This window comes from Agelaius phoeniceus, chromosome 12 (genome assembly GCF_051311805.1).
Source record: "Agelaius phoeniceus isolate bAgePho1 chromosome 12, bAgePho1.hap1, whole genome shotgun sequence".
Lineage (NCBI taxonomy): Eukaryota > Metazoa > Chordata > Aves > Passeriformes > Icteridae > Agelaius > Agelaius phoeniceus.
The window spans coordinates 21,498,715-21,519,678 of NC_135276.1; the positions used below are offsets into that span (position 1 = coordinate 21,498,715).

The window sequence follows — 20,964 nt, forward strand, 5'->3', positions numbered from 1 at the left end:
AGTTTGAACTGTTTTTGAACTGTTCTGAACTCTTCCCCGGGGGTTACAATAACATAATGTGAAAACAAGTTCTGGTGGAATGTGGCAGCTCTTGAGTGTGCCACATGCTGAGGCTGTGTTAGAAACAGCATCAGCTGTTGCTAGGAGACATTCTGCTTTTAGAAGGTGCCTTTTTCAGAGGGGGGAAGAGCCTTTGACTACAAATGAGCACCAAGAGCCAGGAGGACTCTGGAGTCCAGTGTTGATTGTGGTAACTTGGGGTGGTCTTGTCCCAAATCCCCCCTGAGTTTTCACTGAAGTGATGCACATCATTCCCTAATCTAAAGGGCTTTGTATGTGGAGTTTGGAATCTCTCCAGAGCTTCTCTTGCTCCTCGCCCCCAGTTCAGAGGAACACCCTGAGGATGAAGTCACTGCACAGAAGGAGGAGGGGACTGTGGTTAGTTATGCCTGACTTCTCTGCTTGTTTTCTCACGCAGAAATTCCGTGGAGAAAAAAAAGCGACGATTTCCCAGATCCTCTCAGACCTTCCAACTCTGGATTAGGCTGCGTGGAACCAATTGCTTCTGTGGAAAAGTGGCCTCTTTAAGAGCACACGCGTGGCCAGTGGCAGACCTGAGGCCATGACCATGGAGTTTGGGCTCCACAGTGCCAATAATGCTGAGGAGTTATGCTTTGTGTTACTGGGGCGTGGGGTTGGGCTGTTACCAGGTTCATGAACCTCATTACAGTGGGGGCTCTTGGAATTTAAAGCATATCTGGTCAGTTATTATTGTTGTTGGAAGGTAATCCATGTTACCACGTTTACTTTTTCCCTGCTATTCCTCCTTCCCATCCCTTTTCTCCCTCGGGAGGCTCGTGCAGCAGGAACAGCAGCTGCCTGTGCCCCGAGCCGTGACTCAGCTGTCAGTCAGTGAAGGGATCTCTCCATTGACACGGAGTGGGAGAGCCAGACCCACCCTGTATGAATTGAAAGTATTGATAACTGTAATAACCAAGCAGAGAATTGCCGCTGTAAATAACCAGTTCCCATCTGAGAATGGGATTAACGGTTTTCCACATCTGTGGAAGCTGGAGTTACGTGGAGCTGTACATAGAGCAAGGGTTTGGTGGCTCTACAAAATGAAGAAATGAAGGGGAACTTCCAGCTGATCTTAAAATCTTCTCTAAAACACCTTAAGCTTGAAAAGAACATTCTGTGTGGCTGAGGGACTCCTCTGTGTCTCTCGTTCTGACTGATGGGTTGGAGCTCTGTGAAGCCTCATGAGCTGTTCCCAAACCTGCCTTCTCCCTTTTATTCTTTCCATGGTTTTCCTTTCCCTCAGTTTTGTATTTTGTTTTTTAAAAAAAAGACAAAAATATCCTACTGGCTTTAAAGCTAAAGAAACAGCTTTTAGGCATCCTTGGCAGTAAATTGCTTAGTCAGTAGAAGCTTTGACAAATAATCAAGGAGTAAGGAGAGAGGAAGCAATTTCTCCACCACCTTCTAATTGCAGGAATCCCCCTTAACCCGCCACTTCCAGCTGTGACTGATGGAAATCTTCAGCTTGGCTTTACTCCAAGTAGGGGGCAAATTGCATCATTTTTAAGCCTTCTTAAAAGGTCACTTCATCCCGAGCTGTTGCATCTTTGTAGCACATCGCAGTTCTGAAGTGATTTTTCCTTTTTCTACCACCGAGCCCCGAGTCTGGTTTCTAGATTGTCATGTTTAATTAAGGAATAAATCATCGACTGATGTTACCGAATGTAAAAACAACCCACTCCAGACCATGCAGGTGTATTGTGAGGCTTGTGGATTTTTTGGGTGCTTCAACTCTCCAGACAGTGTGTGATCTCTCACTACAGCCTCGTTGAGATCCGTGTTCCCCCGCTGCCGCCGGAGCCGAGCCGCTCCCGCGGCGCCCGTTCCGCCTCGGTAGAGTGTAGCTGGTATCACGTCATTCTTCATTTTTGTTATTTGAAATAACAAAGGAACAGTCTGTAAATGGGTTTTTTTTAAGTTCCTCGAGTCTGTTTACTGTGTGTTTTCCCCTTAACTGGTGTGCGTAGTTGAGCCGTGTAGAGTTTTTGTTGGTTTTCCTGGATTTCCCCGTTTGTTGGTCTGTCACACGTTCACTTTCTCTTTCTGTCTCTCTCTTTCTCTCTCTCATTGAGAGGCATTGAATTACGTTTTCAGTAGTAAGGCTTCTTGCCGATATGAAGGGAACTTTTCAGAAAGAGACCTGCTCTGGGTCATTTAATTTTGAATACAGTTTTCAATCGTTCAAGTTTTGGATGGTTTATATCTAATGTGTGTTTCATTTTTTTGGAAAGCTATATTTTGTATTTAGGAAATGGTATAACTATTTTGCTATTTGTACTGAGTGAGTACATTGGCATAAATATAAAAATTTATATATATACATATATATAAAATATTCTTTTTGCCACACATTTTTGTGGTAAATTTGTGAGTTTGTCTGATGTTCTACCACAACGTGGCGTCTGATAACAGTGGGGTGGGGTGGGGTTTGTTATGTCTTTATTGAGTATTTAAGTACTTTTTGCAACATAAATAACGTGTTCATCTCTCGCCATTCCATCAGGCAGTGTTGGTCCAGCTGGCCACGAGAAGCTTTGCTCTGTATTTGGTGTGTCCCTCACTCACAGCCTAGCCAGGAAACCCAGAGGCATTTAGGATTATATAAAATATGAAATATTGGGGTTTCCCTCAGAATGAGCCATTCAGCTTTTCTCCACTCTCATTGCCTATTTAATATTTTATTATTAGCGCCTCTGTGTTTTAACTCCTAATTTATGATTATGCTCAAATGTTGGAAATTTTAATCAGGACAGAAAGAATTCCCTGCTGCATCATGTCCAGAGCTGCTTTAACCCCGACCCAGACTTCTTTCTGTATTTTATTTCTTTTCCCCTGCTAAGACAAAACATTACCAACATCTTGTAATGGTTCACAAGACGAAAGCAGCAGCCCCCAGCAGTGCCCAGGTGCTGCCTGGGGCTGCTCAGGCTGAGAACAATGGACCCAACAACGTCCAGAGGGCCGTGGAAGTCCATAGGCACTCACTGGGAAAGGAACTGGTGGTGTTTGCAGGACGTGTGTCCCAGGATGAGCTGTTGGCTGTCACCTGGGGCCATGGACACGGAAGGAGTGACAGGAACGATGGATTCGCTCGCGTGCTGCTTCAGTTTGCTCCTTGTTCCCAAGGGCTCTATCCATTTGTTGGTCAGTGCCAAGTCACCAGGGACCAATTCTCCATGGAACAGGATGAGTGCCCAGAAGAGAAGCTCATCCCAAGCCTGCCACAGCTCCAGGGAAGGGTATGTTTGAATTGTGGGCGTGTTTGAGGTCACTCATGAAGAGAAGAGAGAAAAAAACATACACAAAAAACCAACCAAGGGCTGTGCTATCCCAGTTTTCCCTTCTGGAAACACCTTCCTTTCCTCGTGTTAAATTTACCTGTTCATTTTAGGTCAATGTTTAAATGTACAACACTTTGAACATGTGATTTGGTTACAAGAAGTATTTGTGTGACTGAAGAGGTCGCTCAGCGGTTGGCGCGTGCTCGGCAGCGGCTCTGAGGGCGGAGGGGTTGGACCAGCCCCAGAGGAGCTGCAGGATGTCATGGCAGGGAGCACAGCCTGAGCCACAGCTGTGTCTGCCCAGGGCCCTGAACATTCAATTCTGAGCAGTTGAGGTTGGGCAGCAGAGCTCCTCTATGACCCCTGTGTTCCAGGAGCACACGCAGCACTGGTATCGTGTCTGGGCCCTTTGGTGACAGAGAGGATCCTGGGGCACCAGGCTGTCAGTGCAGCATCCCTGGGGGTCCCAGAGCACCCATTTGTGGGCACAGGTGAGGGTTGAGGGAGATGGAGCTGCCAACCCCCCCACATCCCCTCAGCTTTTACCCTGAGTGTGCCCAGAGCCCACCCAGACACCCCGGAGCCAACACCTGGTGCACGGTTTGAGCTGAACATCTCCTCTGGCACGGAGTCACTGGTGCTTTGTGCTTTATTAACAGTTGCTTTGGTATTAATTGTCCTCCTCACTGCCTGGGCTTGCAGCAGGCCAAACGCTTCGCTCTTACTTTAGCACAAATCTAGTTCAAGTTCAAGAAATAATTCCAGGCTGGCTGTTCTGAAGTGGGTGTCCCCTCCATGATCAGTGATGATGATTTCTTCTAATCACTGGCAGGGTGGCTGCTTCCATGTAGTTTTGAGATAAAACAAGGCACGAGCAGTTAAACATAACCTCGGCAGGTTTTTACTGGGCAGCTGTGTCAGTGGACCTTCCCCTCACTTGCATAAGCTGAACTTTATTTTTTAAAGTTTCCATTGATATTTTGATTTAGAATCTCATTTCTGAAAGGAAAATATGTCTGAATGGATTTTTATTCCTGTTTTGTCGTTCCTCTGCTTGGCAAACTGTTGGGTTCCTTTTCCAGGGCCATTGTGGGAGAGCAGAGGGAGCACAGGCATGGATCTGAGTGAGGGGAGCAGGAGAGAGGAGAGGGAATTGCTTGGCATGCTCTGAGCTGCAGGTGGAAGGCAAGAAATTCTGGTCACTGGTGACTGCTCATTAGTGCAAAATGGAATTTTATGGTTTTGGGGGGTTTTGTGTTCAGGGGGCTCGGGGCAGCTCCATTCTGTAGAAGCTAAAAGCAAACAGCAGTGGGATGCTGTGTTTGTTCAGGGGCTTTGCTTTATTTTGGGCTGGTTTAGTCTTTTGTGGCAGCCTGTGAGCATTTTGTGTTCCTGCCCAGACCAGCTGTGGTGCCACAGCACCGAGGGCCAGCGTTGGGAATGGGGTAAACGTGTTAGAAACAAGGAAAAATCAGCAGGGGGTGAACTCCTGCCAAAGGGAACTTGTGGAATTCTCTAGAGTGCAGGAGGGCACACAGGAGGAGAGGCTTTTCCTCTCCCAGTCTGTATAGGGATGTACATATGCACTGCCTGTATATTCTAGGATTATATATATGTATATAGAGGAGTCAGATTATTATATATAAATAATAGTAGACACAGCATTAGAATACTGTTATATTTACATTTTTATAAACATGAAACAATACTCCTTTTCCTCAGTAGGAGGTTTTTGTAGTAACTCATGAGTAGCTGTCTCCACCTCTCAGTCCTGGATGTGGTCCTGTTGGTGACATGGATACAGAACTTGCTCTGCTTGGGAGCCTTGCTGGGACCTGTGGCTTGCAAGCAGCTGTGGCCACTTTTGTGGTTTTGTATCTTTTGGTTCATCCTTGCAGATGTGGTTCAGGATAGAGCTGAGAGCCAGGCTGAGGCTGGGCTTCCTGCAGCCCTGAGCATCCCTGGGCTTCCCCTCCAGAGCCGTTTCCATTGCCAGGGTGGCAGCAGCTGCTGCAGACAGGGCTGGGTGGTGGCTGTGCTGCCCAGGACCGGGCTGGCACCAGCCCACGTGGGGGATGTTCCGGTGTAGCACAAGGTCCCTGCTTCTGCTGGGTCAGGAGGGGAAACTCCTCTGCCATTTCTCTTTATTCTCATGAGGGCAGGAGTCTGTAAACTGATTTTTTTAACTGATGCATTAGTGCAACAATCAAAATCTAGAGAACTCCTTGAAAGCCAGTGAAGCTCCCCTTGAATTCTGTCCGTGGGGAACCTGCCGCAGCTTGTGCTGATTTCTTTCTTGCAGGTTGTGTGAGGAATTAAACCCTAAGAATCATAGAAGCATAGAATATCCTCAGCTGGAAAGGACCCACAGGGATCATTCAGTCCAACCCCAGGCCTGCACAGACACCTGAATAATCCCACCCTGGGCCTCCCTGAGAGCACTGTCCAAACTCTCCTGGAGCTCTGGCAGCCTCGGGGCCGTGCCCAGCACCCTCTGGGGGAAAAACCTCTCCTTATCTCCAACCTAAACCTCCCCTGACACAGCTCCAGCCTTTAAATCAGGTCATACATTCAATAATGTGTATTGTGTCCAACATGACTTTCAATTCCAAATCTGTGTTCCACTGGAATTTGTCCTGAGTGGATCAGTGTTATCCTGGTACAGGCCTTCTGAAATCACCTCCACCACTGAGAGCCAGTGTCCTCCCTTGTTCTCTTGGAGTTTGCAGAGCTGAACTCTGCCTTTTCCAGGGATCTGTCATTTTTGCTGTTACACTTCATTAAATTGCCCGGTGGCATTCACTGTGTAGGGACAGGGCAGGAACCCAGGGATTCCCTGCTCACTGACCCCTCTGTTCAGGGTCCAAGGTCCCAGCTGCCCTGTGTGACACATTCCAGCTCCAGGCCTGGGATCAGGGAGGGCTCCTGTGGTCACTGACAGGGAAATGGCCTTGGCTTTGTTTTGGCTCTGGAGCTGCCCCGTGGGATAACGTGTCCAGGGGGAGGTTCCTGTTTGGAAGTGGCTCTTTGGGTCTTGCAGAACTGGGATCCCAATCCAGTACCCTTAGCAGCCTGCAGCATTCCTGGAGCTTTTTTATTCTGGATAAAAGGAGGCAACTTGAATTATTTCCTGAGCTGATGCTGAGTTAAGCTCCAACCCCTTCAGAGCAGAGCTCCAACCTCTGTCTCTGTCCCTGCACCTCGGCTGGGCTCTCCCCTGCCTGCCAGATGTTCTGGGTGCACCCTTGACCGCTGAGCTGCCTCTTCTGTGTCCTGCAATGTGAAAGTAGCACCAGATACTCCTTCGTGCAGTTTGTGTATATGGCTTTCGTAGGTGGGTTTTCCAAGCACTGATTCCCGGTGTTTTCAGTTTGTCTATGAGGGGATATTTTATTTGCATCTATGTTTTTAGCTCTCCTGTGATAACTTGTTGAATATTAAAAAAAAAAAAATATTTTGCTTCTATTGGGACATTTGTATACTCGCAACTATATTTCTGTAAACAGCTGCAGTCGAGAATAAACAATGAAAAGTTTTCATTTTACACTGTAAAGTCTTGTGATGGTTTTACCAAGGGCATCTCCAGAGCTGTGCCCAGGGTGCTGCAGCTGCTGCAGGAAAAGGTCCTGGGGAAGAATCACAGTGACTCGGTGGTGTGGGACCCCAGGAACCCCTGGGGGAGAGGCAGAGGCTGCCCCAGGAGGTGAGGCCAGGAGTCCAAAGCTGGAAGTCACCACGTCCTCATCAGGCTGTGTGGGTGCCTTTATCTGCAGCTTTGGCACACTCAAAGTGCCCTGGGGCTGGAGAGGCCCGGAAGTGTTCCCCTTTGCTGCTCCCACTCTGCAGCCTATGACCTCCCCAAGACCAGGGGCCACAGCTGCTATCAGCTATTTCCTTACTTTGAACAATTTCAGCAGGGTTAAGGAGAAATTGCAGCAAGAGCTGGGCCCAAGAGTCAACTGTGAAAGATTTCAGCAGATTTATCCACAAAGCTTTACCCCAGAGTCTCCCCCTTCAGCCCTGGGCATCACCCAGAGTCACAGTGGGACACAACTCCCTGCCCTGGGCTTCTGTCCTTCTGGACCTCATTATCCCATGGGGCAAATGATCCAAGAAATCCTCCCTCCCTCTGCCCCAGCCTCCTCGTTCCTTGAGGCTCAGGGAAAGGCTCCCCCTGGCATAGGCAGCCACAGAACTGGGACTGAGTCACAGGGCTTTGTGGTTTGGTGTTTATTGGGTGACACAGCCCCTGCCCAGGGGTGCCCAGGGAAGCCACCCCGCCCTCCCCCGTGCCAGGGCCCCCCAAACTCCGTCACCATCGCTCTGGTCACGGAGGCTCTCTGGGCACCGCGCAGTGGGGACAGGATGGCCCGGCCTGTGCCCAGGTGCCGGGAGAGGCCTCACCCCGGCACAGCCCCCAGCACACCTGGGCAGGTGAGTCCTGCGGGCGGGGCCTGTCCTGTCCTCACCTCCTCTTGACGAACTTCTTGGTGACGGCGTTGGGGTTGAGGCGGCGGCGGCCGGCGCCCAGGGCGGCGTCGCGGAGCTGCAGGTGCGCGGCCCGGCTGTGCACGTCGTTCTCGGCGAACGGGGACGCCCCGGCCAGGTAGTCGGGGTCGAACACGTTGGTTTTCTGCCGGGCCTTGCGGGACAGGCGCTGCTGCGGGAAGCGCTGGTCCTCCACCAGGTGCGGGTTGTTGGCGTGCTTGCCGCCCTGCGGCGCCGGCAGCGGGTACTGCGGGGACAAGGGATCAGCCCCGGCTCCCAGGGACCCAGTGAGCACAGACCCCATGGAGAGCTGAGCAGGGACGCCCGAAAGCCCTGGGGTCCAAGTGTAACATCTGGGCAATGTTCTCAGTTTGCCTAAATTCCCTCCAGCCTGCCAGCCACAGGCTGGGCTCCCATCCCTGGGATCCCAATGGAAGCATTTCTTCACAGAAAGGGTGGTTAAAGGTGGGAAGGAGCTGCCCAGGGAGGTGGTGGAGTCCCCATCCCGGGAGGCGTGCAAGGGATTAACTGGACATGCACTCAGTGCTCTGGGCTGGCTGACAAGGTGAGGATGGCCAGCCAGAAAGGGCAGAGCGAGGGCAGGAAGAAGCCTCCAGAGGATTCTCACCAGGTTGGATTCTATGACCTTGATGGTCTTTTCCCACCTCAGTGAGTCTGGGATTCTGTCCAGGTACTCACCCTGAGCCCCCGGGGGTTCAGCACCTTGGGGTTGCGGGAGAAATGCATGTGGAGACTCCCGTCCTCGCTGACACTCACTGCCACCTTCTTGAGGGTCTTGTTACCACAGTGGGGGCAGAACACCTTGGTCATGTCCGAGGTGGTCCTGCGAGGGTGGGACGGGGGTTCAGAGCTCCTGGGGCCGTGGAACGTGGGCTCAGCCCAGGCTCAGCCCCAGCCCCAGCACCTGAAGCAGCCGTGGCAGCGCAGGATGTAGCTGCGGGCCCGGCGGATCAGCATCCCGTTCACAGCCAGCACGTGGAGACCCATCTGCAGCAGCACGTTCTGCAAGAGCAGGGACACACGGGACCCTGCAGCTGGGACCTGCAGCTGGGGCACTCAGAGCCCTACAGGCTTTGGGAGGCCTCTGGGACTGAGACCCTGCTGCTCTGACACACGGAGCTGTCCCAGAGCCTGAGCCCAGCTGCAGCCCAGCACCCACCTGCATGGCAAAGTCCGTGGTGACACAGCCGACCTGGACACCCACGGGAGCAGTGTCAAAGTGCCCCATGTCCTGCTGGGCCTCCTTCAGGTTGCTGGGAGTTATCCAGCCTTCGTCATCACTCTCCTCATCCTCCTCCTCCTCCTCCTCGCCAGCGCTAGCCCCGTCTGCAGAGCTCCGGTGCTGTTCGGGGGGCTCGGGGCTGCTGGTGATAGCCTGGGCCATGGTGGGAAGGAGATGGTCAGGGTGGCACTGAACGGCTGGCCAGAAACGGCAGAGCAAGGGCAGGGAGAAGCCTCCAGAGGATTCTCACCAGCAGCTCCCGCAGCTCCTCCTCGATGCTGGGCAGGGGTGGCCGCCAGTACAGGAAGGATCCGAACTCGTCGCTCTCTGCCGGGGCCGGGCCGGGGCCGGGGCCGGGCTGGTGTGGGCCCTTCCCCGCGGGCTTGTGCTGGGGGCATGGCACGGGCACCGCTCAGCCCCTCGGCCGGGGCACGGCATGGGCAGCCCTCAGCCGGGGCTCCGCGGGCCGCAGCCCCCTCCCCTCCGGCCGTGCCTTACCTTGGCGGGCAGGTGGAAGCCGGCGAGGTGCAGGGGGGCCTCGGGGTGCCGCGGGGTGGAGCTGAGCCGCACCTGGGGGGCAGCACGGGCCGTCGGCGGGGCCGCTGGCACCGGGACCCGCGTCCGGGCCGCTGGAACCGGGGCCCCGTGCCCATCCTACCTTGTCCTGCGGCTCCCAGCGGACACAGCCGGGGCCGTCGATCTCGGCCTGGAGCTGGCACGTAAGGGCGAGCACCTGCAGGTCGGCGGCCGAGAGGCTCGGGTAGTCCCCGGTCTTCTTGGAGAACTCGGTCACTGCGGGGGGAGCAGCGGCGCCGTCGGGCCGGGCCGGACCAGGCCGAGCCGGGCGGGGCCGCTCCGGCGGGGGAAGGAGCCGGTGGCGGGGCCGGCCCGGCACTCACCGAGGCGCAGCAGCTCGGGGCGCGGGCGGCGGACCCGCAGCTCGCAGGGCAGCGCGGCGAGGCGGCGGCGCGCGGGCCGGTCGCGGATCTCGGCCAGCACCTCGGGCACGGTGTACAGCGCGTCTGCGATGTCCTGCGGGCAGCGCCGTCACACCGGCCCGTAAGCCCTTGACCCCCCCCCCCCGTCCCTCCGGTGTCTCCCCGGTGTTCCCCCGGTACCTGCAGCGGGGCCGCGCTCAGGAACGCGCCTGTGTCGGCCACGACGTGCGGAACACGCGCCATGTCTGCGTGCCCCATGGCCCACCCCGGACGCCGTCGAAGCGCCGCGGGAAGCACACCGGGAGTTGTGGTCCGGGCGCGGGTCACGCCGGGAGTTGTAGTTCAGTCGGGGCACGCCGGGAGCGGCGACGGGCCCCGGGAGCTCTTCCGGCCGGCGCGATCACGTGACGGGCCGGGGTCACATGACGGCGGGAGCTGGAGCCGGGGAGCGGGAGCGGAGCGGCCGCCGGTAACGGGACGGGACGGGCTGGGACGGGACGGGCTCGGCTGGGCTCGGCTCGGCGTCGCTTCCCGGCTCAGCCCGGGGCGCTCCCGTCCGTCCGCCGGACACGGCCTGGTGGGGCGCTCCGGCCGCCGGAGCTGCTCAGCCAGTGCCGGTAGCGGCCCGGGACGGTGGGGCCGCGGGGGTGCCCTTGGCCGCCGTTTCCTGTGCGCGGTGCCCGCAGCGCCCGGGCCTGTTCTGTGCGGGGCTGCGGGGCCGGACCGGGCGGTCTCGGGGGCGGGTTCGGTGCTCGCTGCCAGGGCGGCGGCCCCGCCGGTGTTCCGGGAGGCCGGGCCGGGCCGGGCTGTCGGAAACGGGAAGCCGGGGGAGGAAGGGAGGCCTCGGCCTGGCCAAGAGGGTCCTGCCGTGTGTCACGGCCCCGCTGGGCTGAGGGCTGGGGGCTGTGCGGGCAGGAAAGCTGTGCCCGGGGAGCGGCACCGGGCACCCAGGGGTTTCTGGGGCCAGAGGCGTTTGTTGGCGTGACCGGGGGTGTCAGACGAGTGACAGAGAAATGGTGTGGAGCCAGGAAAAGAGGGAACGGGGAAGGAAGAGAGTTGGGATGTGAAGGAGGAAGGATGGAAACAGCCCAGCCAGGGCTGGGTACGGGCTGGCACAGGAGGGGTACGGCCCCGGTGGAATCCGTGTGGTGTGGGGTGGGGATGTGAGGACCGGGGGTATCTGATGGCCTCAGGGGAGGCCGGGGTGACCCGTGGGCCGGGATAGTTGGGGTGGCAATGAGTGTGTGACAGTGAGTGTGTCACAGTGAGCGTGTGACACTGAGTGAGCCCTCGGGGTGAGGGCAGCAGACTGGCCTGTGCCTGGGAGCCCTGGCTGCTGCTGGATGGAGCCAGGACGGTGCTCGGGCAGTGCCCAGCAGGCAGAGCTGGGGGCTGCGGGGGCACAGGCAGGCCCTGGGTGCCAGGCAGGTTTGCTGGGCTGGCACAGAGAGCAGAGACCCTGGCACAGGGGATTTCGCAGGGAATCTGCCGTGGGATGGAGCTCAGTACGGCACAAGGAGGATGTGGGAGAGGCTCCTGCACAGGGAGAGGGGCTGGAGCTGCTGCCCTGTTTTTGTGCTTCCCCTGGTCGGGGAGGGGGGGTTGGCAGTGGCCTGGCCAGGCAGTTCTGGGCTGGGCTGTGAGCTTGGCCCCCGTGCTCTGCAGCTCCTGGGAATGGTGGGAAGAGGCTGGGGCAGGCCCAGGGTGTCTTGTGCTCCTGTGGGATGTGTGACCGTGTCTTGTGCTCCTGTGGGATGTGTGACCTCATCCCTCTGCTCTGTGGTCATTGCTTTGGGCACCGGCCCGGGCCATGTGTCCTGCCACCCTCCCTGGTGCCACACTGTGTCCTTCTCGTTCAGGGGGTGACACGATGGTCTTGGAGGCCTTTCCCAGCCTCAGTGATCCTGTGGGATTTGGTACCGTAGTGAAACCAGGGCCGCCCTTCAGGTTTGTGGTCCCCATGCTGTGACCAGAGCTCCCTCTGCAGCTGGTGCCACTGCAATGTCTTTGCCATCTTGTTGGTGATGTGTGGTGAGCCAGTGTCCCCCGGGGCAAGGCTTTGGTGGCTGCTCTGTCCCCTAGCAGCACTGGCCTGTGGGCCAGGGGCTCAGGTGCCCAGAGGGGTGTCTGGAGGTGCCAGTGCCCAGCTCAGCCCGTGGTGCTGCTGTGCAGGGGTTGCTCTCCCAGTTGCCTTTGGTGCCGGGGGTTCATCAGGAGAGGGAGCCCAGCCCGTGTGTCCCGGGGCTCGCCCAGCCCTTTCCCCGTGTCGCTGCCGTGCCGGGCACTTGCAGCAGCACCGGGCTGTGTCTGGGCTCCCTGGGTGCCCTGGCAGTGGGGCTGAGGTGTCTCCTCTCTCTGCTTGCAGCTGGGGGTGATGCCATGGCCGCTGCCAGCTCCAGCAGGGCCAGGGCCGGGCCGCCTTGCGAGAAGTCCCCGCTGTCCGTGAAAGGTGGGTGCTGCTGCCGCCGTGCTGGGATTGCCGTGCCGGGAATGTGCGTGCTCTGCCTGCGCCCCGGGCTGGCACACGCAGCACTCGGGAGGAGCAGGGGCTGGGGATGGCCCTGTGTGCCCTGGGCTGGGGACGTGGCTGCGGGGCCGCGCTGGTGCTCCCGCGGCCGCGAGATGGCTCCCGGCGCCCGGAGCCGCGTCCCCTCGGAGCCGCATCCCGCGCTGCCCCTCCGCGGGCACTGCCGGCCTGGGGCCGCCCGTCCCGTCCTGCCCCGTGCCCTGGGGCAGGGAGGGGTCCCTGGGGACAGTGACAGTCCTGCCACCCTCGGAGGGGTGAAGCTGGGGACAGTCCTGGTCAGCGGTTGGTGCCAGCCATCGCTGCCACCAGGAGCGTTGCTCCCCACTGCCCCTCTCCCAGCACTCTGCTGTGAGCACCCCGAGCTGGCGGGGTGGGCTGGGGGATGAGGGCAGGGCACAGGCAGGGGACAGGGTGTCTCGCAGGCCTGACCCTGTGCCTGTCCCTGCCCAGTTGTGTCTGTGAAGCCCAAGGCCCAGAGCCGCCCGGCACGCGTGAACTGCTACGTGGAGGTGGCCGGTGACGGGCTGCCCAGCGAGACCAAGAAGACGGGGAAGCAGATGGGGGTCTCAGAGCTGCTGTGGAACGAGATCCTCACCCTGTGAGTCTGTGTGACCCCTGCTGTGGGGCTGGCCAGGGGCTGGCCCCTGGTGTGTGCCCTGCTATGCCACAGGCTGGGGACACTCAGGTGTCAGAGCTTTGCCCCTTGCATGGGGACACTGCCAGAGACAGCCAGGGTGGGAGGGCAGTGGGAGAGGGGGGGTCTCCCACTGCCCCATGTCCTTGCCCACCTTCCTCTGCTCCTTGCCTGTGGCACTGCCTGCTCCCTGAGCACGGAGCAGGCCGTGCTGACAGCCCCTTTCCCTCTGCAGGAATGTCACGGCTCAGAGCCACTTGGAGCTGAAGGTGTGGATCTGCCACACGCTGAGGAACGAGCTGCTGGGTGCCGCCTCCATCAGCCTCAGCAGCCTGCTCAAGGGCGGCGGCAAACGTGAGTATGGCCTGGGGCAGGGCACAGAGCAGGGGCAGAGGACAGGGCAGGGAGCAGGACATGGGGCAGGGCTCAGGGCAGGGCTCAGGGCAGTGGTGGCCGTGGTGGCTGTGCTCCCTGGCAGGGAACAAGGTGCCGTTGTGTGCCCCGGGCCGGGCGTGCCGCAGCCGTACCTGCGTCAGCGCGGGCACCTCGGTGGGCTGGGAACACAAACCCCTCTGCTCTCCGCCGCCGTTTGCGGTTGCCAGAGCGTGGCTCGTGACAGCAGCTCCCACATAAAGGCGGCCATTCAGGGCCGGGGCGGCGCGGGTGGAAAAGGCTGGCTCTGTCTCTTCCAAGGAAAGCTGGTGAGACACAGACCTGGTATTGAGCGGGAGAGGGGCCTCCTGCGCCCCGAGGGACTCGGGGCTGCTTCAGACCCTCCCCAGTGCTGGGGGCTGGGCTGAGCTGCTTCCCCTGGTGCCGCCAGCTCTGCAACCACACCAGTGTCCCCGCCGTGCCGCCATGGCACCGGGTGCTGTGGCAGTGAGGGACACATGGGAGCTGTGCCGCTACTGCTGTCTTCTCACAAGGCCTGTGGGGACCTGGACGAGTGACTCGGGCTGGCTCTGTTGGGGTGTAGCAGCCAGCCAGCCCCACAGCTGTGGGACCTGCCCCTGGGCAGCCTCCCCTGCAGCCGTTATTTCCCGAGGTGTGCAGGGGCCGTGCTGGGCTCCCGGAGCCGCCGCGGTTCCTGCCCTACCTGCGCCGCCACGGGGGCACAATTGGCTCTTTCATTCCCAGCCATCCCGGGAGGCTGTGTGGAAAATGAATGGAAAAGGCAACTGGCTGTTCTAGCTTGTCTGTTAACATCCCCCAGAAAAAACGTGTCAGATTTTTCCTTGACACTGCGGGCTGGGAGGGAGGAAGGACTCTTAAAGCGGCAGAGCCTGCCCTGCCCTGCCCTGCCTGGGAAGGTGCTGCCCCTCTGCTCCTGTCTGCCCTCCTTGTCTGGGCAGGCATCTGCTCCCTCCTCTTCTCTGCAGGCTCATGTTGAGCCTTCAGGCTTTGCTGCAGGTCTGAGAGGGTCAGAGGCTGCTGGGAGAGGTCCCATGGGGACCTGGGAGATCCTTTCCTCAGGGGCTGCTGTCGTCCTGGGAATAGGGGAGTGTGTTCCCTCTGCCTGCCAGCCTGAGGAAGGGGCTGGGTCAGGCAGAAGGCATCTGGGATTTCAAGCCATCCTGAGTCAGCACTTGATGTGAAGGGCAGTGAAATGCATGTGCCCCTGCTACTGGAGGGGCCTGGCCCTCCTCTCCCATCCTGAGAGGTGCTCAGCCAAGAGTGAGCCCCTGCCGGGCAGCAGCCCCTCTTAGTTGGGTTTGTTATGGTTTTGGTGAGGCGTTATGAAAGGTGCTGATTTGTGAGTGTAGCTGTGGCCCTGGGTTGGGTTCCTGTGGCTCTCCTCGGTGGGCAGGACAGTGTCCTCACTGCTGGTGACACCTGTGGCAGTGTGTGCCAGGATGCTGCTGTCAGCCCTCTTGCCAGGTGTGCCTCACTGCAGGGGGAAAAGTCCCAGCTCTGAGGGCTGGAGCATGGAAGACGAGCTCAGCGATGAGGCCTGAGCTGCTGTGAGAGGCTCTGCAGAGGCAGCCTGGCTGTGGCAGGACAGCCGGGGCTCCGGCCGTGCTTCCTGCGGGGCCCCTCCGCTGGCCCGCAGCCCCTCTGGCCTTGCTGGGATTGCTGGGGAGGTGGGTCAGGGCCGGCTCAGGCACCAGCACGGGCTGGAGCCTTCCAGGAGCCGAGCTGCTCCCAGGGCTCCCATAAAACAGCTCGTTTGCCGTGGCACGCCCCCAGCCCCTGAACAGAGGCTCCTCTTTGTTCCCGGGCTCCAGGAGCTGCTGGCCCCGGCCAGCCCCGCATCCCAGGCGGTGTGGGAGCCCCTACTGGGCCTGCTGGTTGTGCTGGTCCCGCTGTGTGCTGAGTGGCACCACGTGCCAGGGCTTTAGGGATCCCTGCTGTGGTGCTCCAGGCAGAGTGGCTGGAACTGTAGCCTCCTGGGATCCTCCAGGACACCAGCAGCAATTCCCAGCCTCTGGAAAGCTGCAGCTCCACCCATAGTGGCTGTGATGCCAAAGGAGCTGTGCTGTGCTGTGCTGCATGTCCCAGCAGCTCCGTGAGCTGGCTCTGCCATGGCCAGGATGTAATCCCACAAAACTGGTCATCCAGCCAGAAGGTCACTGGGGGGGTTGGAGAGTGCCCATCCCATGTCACCTTTTAGGGGAAAGATACAGAAACCTGAGGCCCTCCTGGTTATCCCTGGCAGATAAATGGAGTGGGACACAGTTGTCTCTAAGCTGCTGGTGATTGAGGTTGGATCAGCAGCAAAGGCAGAGCTTCTCCCAAAGGGGAGACTTTCATGGGACACTAAAGATTATCCCTTCCCCTAAACTCTGTGTTCCTTCTTGGTTTGGAAATGTCCATAGAAGGTTTAACTTGCCCCTTGCTTGTTCCTGGAGGGACTGTAGCCATGGCATGGAGTCATTCCTTGTGGGAATGCACAAAGGCTGAGCCAGTTTTCACCTGCTCAGCACCAGGGAGCTTTGATTCATCCCAGACAAAACCTGGACGATCACATGGAGCTGTTGAAATGGGACCTGACTGGCCTTTGCATCCAGTGGGACTGGGCAAAGAGCTTGGCACTAGGTTTGGGAAGCTCAGACACTGGGAAGCTCATTTTGGCTGTCTGTCTGAAAAGCTTCTGGGATGCAGCTGTGGAGATGGAGCCACCTCACACAGGGTCTTCCAGAGGAGCTGCCCATCCCGTGTGGCAGCTCCCTGGGGTCAGACACGTGTGGTTCCTGGGGGTCCCAGGGCTGGGGCTCAGCCCGGGGCCGTTATCACGCCGGCTGGGAGCAGCCTCGTTTCGTGGAACCGTAAATCCGCTTAATGGGCTGGGTGGGAATTCCAGCTCACCTCTGCTAAATGGGAGCTCTGATGCTGCGTGCAGGGCACTGGAAGTAGCTGAACTGAGACCTTATTCAGGACCAAATCACCCCCCGACCCCCTCCCAAAATAATAATAATCCCTCTGACATTCTGGCAGCCGGCGGGACAGAGGCAGCCTTTGTGCCGGGCCCTCCGGGGGACCTGCCGTCGGAGCAGCAGCAATGTCCCTTTGTGCGTCCCGCACGCTGCACGGGGACAGGGAGGGGAAGGTTCTGCCAGTGTTTATTTTCTTTAAAAAAGCTGGAGGGGGTGGAGGGGGGGAGAAGGAAGCCGGCTGGGAGGTTCATGTTCACATCCTCCACTTGGAGACACCTCGTCTTTGCGCCTCAGCCGGGCGCCCGCACAATGAGCGCTTGTGCGGCCCCGGAGCGCGGCGCGCGCGGAGGGGGATGGAGGGACCCTGGAGAAAATGTGGATTCCTACGGCTTGGAGGAGCCAGGGGGGAAACAGGGTCTGGATTTGTTCTGGTTTTTGGCCGTTCTCAGTAGCATCTTCTGTCTCGGGCTCTTAAAACTGTCTGTGAGGTCGGTTTCCCAAGGAAGCAAGCGGAGTGCAGCTCCGTGAGGCAGAGGGGAAGACCAGGCTCAGCAGGATCCCTTGTTGCATGATGGTGATCAGTGACAGAGCTGTGCCCCTGTGAGCGTGTGCCCCTGTTGTGCAGGAGACACCTGCCTTCTTGGCACTAAAAACTGGAGACTTCCCTCAGATCCACAGGTGCCACCTGTCCCACAGCCCTGTGTTCACTGCAGACCCTGTGTCACTGCAGACCCTGTGTCACTGCATTCTGGGGGGCCTTGGTCAAGTCCCAGCGTGGGACAGCTCGCAGCTAGAGGTGGGACAAGGGCTCTGTGGGGGTGTGCTCCCATCCTGCTCCTGCTGGCTGAGCCGCACCCCATCCCCGCGTCACACTGGGACAAAGCAGGTTGCTAAAAAATGGTGCCATTGTGTCATGAGCAATCCGTGTATAATAAAAATATTATTTGAGCAAATGAGTCAGGAAGCGTCTGGGCTAGTGTCCCAGGCTGGTGCAGCCAATTTTTTCTGGCCTTCTGTGACGGGTGTTTCAGTCTGGCTGGCACTGGCAGGCATTGCTGTGATGGGGTGGGTGCTGAGGGCTGTGCTGTGCCCCCATTGCCCCCAGGGACCAGCAGAGCCAAGCTGATGAAGCCAGACTGGCTCACACAGGAGGGAGTGGAGCTGGCAGCTGTCTCCAGGAGCCTCCCAGCCCATGGCACCCTCTCCAGAACCTTCTGTGAATGCCGTCCAGTGCTGCAGCAGAGTGCTCCTGTTTGGGGACAGCCCTCTGTGCTGGTTTTGTTCAGTGGAGTTGATGCACAGGGATGTGGATGGAGGGATGCTCACCATCCTGCAGGACCCCTCTTGCCCCTTGTATCATCTTAAAGGAGCCCCTCAGTTTGGGAAGGACTTTGAGACGCTCGAGTGCGTCCAGAGGAGGCAATGAGGCTGGTGAGGGGCTGGGAACACAAATCCTGTGAGGAACCACTGAGGGGGCTGGGAGGGGTTCAGCCTGGAGAAAAGGAGACTCAGAGGTGACCTCATCACTCTCTACAGCTCCTGAAAGGTGCCTGTGCTCAGGTGGATTGGTCTCTTTCTCCATGCAGCACTGACAGAACCAGAGGACACAGTCCTAAGCTGTGCCAAGGGAAATTTAGGTTGGATATTAGGAAAGAGTTTTTTATGGAAAGAGTGATAAAGTTCTGGAATGGCCTGCCCAGGGAGGTGGTGGAGTTACCATCCCTGGGTGTGTTTAAAAAAGATTGGATGTGGCACTTGGTGCCATGGTTTAGTTGAGGTGTTAGGGCATGGGCTGGACTTCATGATCTTGAAGGTCTCTTCCAACCTGGTGGTTCTGTGAAATCCCTTGGCTTTCCTGCTGGGATCTGCCCTATAGCCCCAGCTTCTGGCTCTGATGATGGGGGTCTGGGTGTCACAGCCAGGGCCCTGGGGCAGCTGCAGCCCCACTAAAGGGGTGAAGGGATCCTGAGGGCTGGTGCAGGAGCGGGTGGTGGCACTGGCCGGGGTCCTCTGGCAGTGCTGGTAGGTGTGTGTAGGTGTGGGGCCAGCACTGGTGGCCCTGAGGGCGTGGGCACGTTGTCCTTTGGGGATGGGAGGCCCGGGAGGCTGGCCCGGGGCTGGGCCGGTGTCCCGGTGGTGACTGGGGGTCTCTCTCTGCATGTCCCGTCTGTGGCAGTGGAGAACAGGCAGCTGACCCTGGACCTGCAGACGGAGAACAAAGGCAGCGTTGTGTCGGGCGGAGAGCTGACGGTGTTCCTGGACGGGCCGGCTGTTGCTCTGGGCAGCGTTCCCGTTGTTCCCGACGGCAGTGCCGGCTCCGAGGGTGAGTGTGAGGGTGAGTGTGAGGGTGAGTGTGAGTGCCCGGCCCGCACGGGGAGCGGGGCGAGCTCCGGTGTCCCGGGCCAGCACCCACCCCCGCCCCCGTGCGGCCCCTGCCCAGCCCCGTGGGCTCCAGCTGGTGCAGGAGGCTCCCAGCAGCCTCCCCTGCAGCCTGGGAGGAGCAGCCCTTCTGCAGCCCTCCTCCAGCCTTCCACACAGATCAGCCCCTTCCCTCGCTGGATCAGCCCCTTCCCTGCTGGCTGTGAGGGCTGGGGAAGTGGTGTCAGTGTCTGCTGATCCACTCACGAGAGCTCCCCGTGTCAGGGCATCTGTGGGTCATGGGCTGGTGGCTGATCTCTCAGGGTTGCCAGGAGAGCAAAGCTTGTACAGAACAGGGATTGGTGCACTGCTTTCCCTCAGCTCCTTCTCTTTGTTGGTGGAAGACAAAACCTGTGCAATCTGGGAGCTGTGGATGCAGTGCTGTCCTGGCACTGCCAGCTCTGCAGAGTCCTGTGTCCTGCCTGGGGTGCTGGGCTGTGTGCTGGGAGGCAGGGGGTCCTTGGGTGCTGGGGGTCTGCCCTGCAGGGGATGAGGCTGTTGTGCTTTTGGGGCTCCTTTCTGGAAGGTGGGAGGGAGGGAGGGAGGGTAGGTGGTTCAGTCCTTTTCTTCAGCCCTTGTTCTTCCCCCGTGCAGGGTCCCAGGCACCTGGGCGGGACCCCAGCAGCACAGCTGTGGCCACGGAGGGCCGGCACCAACCTCCCAGCACCAACTGCTTTGGCAGCAGACCAAGGTGAGGGTCCCACGCCGGGTGTCCATTGCTGGGGGTTGCTGTGGCTGTGTCTGGATTGTCCTTGTGCTCTGCACCCCACTCCAGATCTCGCAGTGAGCCCCTGTCACACAGCACGCGGGAGGTCTGTGCTGGGGACAGCAGAGCTGGGAGTGCAGAGGAGTGACTGCACAGCTGGGCTGTGGCTGGCCTGAGCCTCTCCTAAAGTGGTGGTGTCTCAAGGAGTAGCAAGTCTGTGATGGCTCAGAGAGTTTCCACCAGTTGCTCCACTGGCAGCTGAAAAAATGATCTGAGAGTGGGGCAGGCTGCGATGAGGCAAACCAGCAAAGTGGGGTCCCTTAAAATGGAATCACAGGAGCCTCAGCACTTGAGCACAGCCCTAGCCAGGCTGGGAAGCACAATGGCTCTCCAGGCAATGGCCAGAGGGAGATGCTTACAAAGGTCCAGGGAGAGCAGGAGAAGCAGAGCTGCAGGGAAATAACAGCTGCTTCCAAAGGAAGTGAGATGCCTGGGCAGCAGGCCATCCTCAGCTGGCTCCCTGCCCTGCCCTGCCCTGCCTCCTTGCCGGGCTGGAGTGGCTGAGCGCTGCTCCTTTTGGAGCTGTGGTTACTGAGAGACGTGTCACACTGTCAACATGGAGTTGAATTTAACACCTATTTATATTTCCAGAGCATGGCAGTGGCCCAGCAGCCTGTGCAGATGTTCTGGGTAGGAGTGTGGCTGTGGAGAGGGCGCCTGCAGCCTGTCCTGGGAGCTTCTGCGTGGCCCAGGCTCAGGAGCACTCTCAGCTACAAGCTTCACTCCTCGAGCTCTTCTGCTCCTTCTTTATCTGCTGGGCACACACCAGAGCTGATGTTTTTGGCTCAAAAAGTGACCTTGTCTTTCCATGCTGTGTGTTCATCTCCCACCCGAGGAGGGAGAGGGATGGAAATTGGGAGCAGTTTGTGAGCGCAGATCGTGCCCTTTTGTGGTGGCTGCTCCTGTTGATTCCTGCTGTCCAGGTGTTAGAGCCTCCCCAGGGGTGGGAAGTGCTCAGTGACCCAGCTGAGCTGGGCTTGGCAGGCACTTAGCAGCTCTCAGGAGGTGCTAGAAAACCTGCAAAGAAAATCCTGGTTTGGGAGGCTGAGCCTGGGCACTGCTTGTTGCCCATTCCCCGCTGCCTGCCCATTGGCTGTGAGGAGTTTGCTTCAGCTGTCACCTTGAGTGTGGTGAAGTCTGTCCAGGGCTTGTGCAGGGCACCTTGAGACACCTGCCAGGTGTGCCTGCCATCAGCCATACCCCTGGCTGCCCTG

The 20,964-nt window shown here is 58.5% G+C and overlaps 3 protein-coding genes across 6 annotated transcripts in view; 2 read left to right on the forward strand and 1 right to left on the reverse strand.

Moving 5' to 3' along the window:
* The window catches only part of NFAT5 (nuclear factor of activated T cells 5), a 54,546-nt gene extending 47,640 nt beyond the window's left edge, over positions 1-6,906 (forward strand). For all 4 annotated transcript variants that reach the window (XM_054641030.2, XM_077185042.1, XM_077185043.1 and 1 more), the window contains one exon: positions 479-6,906. The gene's annotated coding sequence lies outside the window, so the exon portion shown is untranslated. The remainder of the gene's footprint in view (positions 1-478) is intronic.
* Positions 6,907-7,577: 671 nt separating this feature from the next.
* On the reverse strand, positions 7,578-10,351 carry NOB1 (NIN1 (RPN12) binding protein 1 homolog). Its single transcript, XM_054640480.2, has 9 exons — positions 10,212-10,351; positions 9,993-10,125; positions 9,752-9,885; positions 9,592-9,663; positions 9,344-9,481; positions 9,031-9,246; positions 8,776-8,873; positions 8,550-8,694; positions 7,578-8,097 (listed from the first exon to the last, which is right to left on the reverse strand). The coding sequence occupies exons 1-9, from the start codon at positions 10,287-10,289 to the stop codon at positions 7,828-7,830; spliced, it is 1,284 nt and encodes a 427-aa protein (XP_054496455.1). The 5' UTR covers positions 10,290-10,351; the 3' UTR covers positions 7,578-7,827.
* Position 10,352: 1 nt separating this feature from the next.
* Positions 10,353-20,964, forward strand: part of WWP2 (WW domain containing E3 ubiquitin protein ligase 2) — a 31,278-nt gene continuing 20,666 nt past the window's right edge. The window contains exons 1-6 of the mRNA XM_077185045.1: positions 10,353-10,500; positions 12,397-12,480; positions 13,009-13,156; positions 13,428-13,546; positions 18,743-18,889; positions 19,579-19,675. Of these exons, the coding sequence (XP_077041160.1) occupies positions 12,411-12,480; positions 13,009-13,156; positions 13,428-13,546; positions 18,743-18,889; positions 19,579-19,675 (581 nt within the window). The 5' untranslated portion in view covers positions 10,353-10,500; positions 12,397-12,410. The remainder of the gene's footprint in view (positions 10,501-12,396; positions 12,481-13,008; positions 13,157-13,427; positions 13,547-18,742; positions 18,890-19,578; positions 19,676-20,964) is intronic.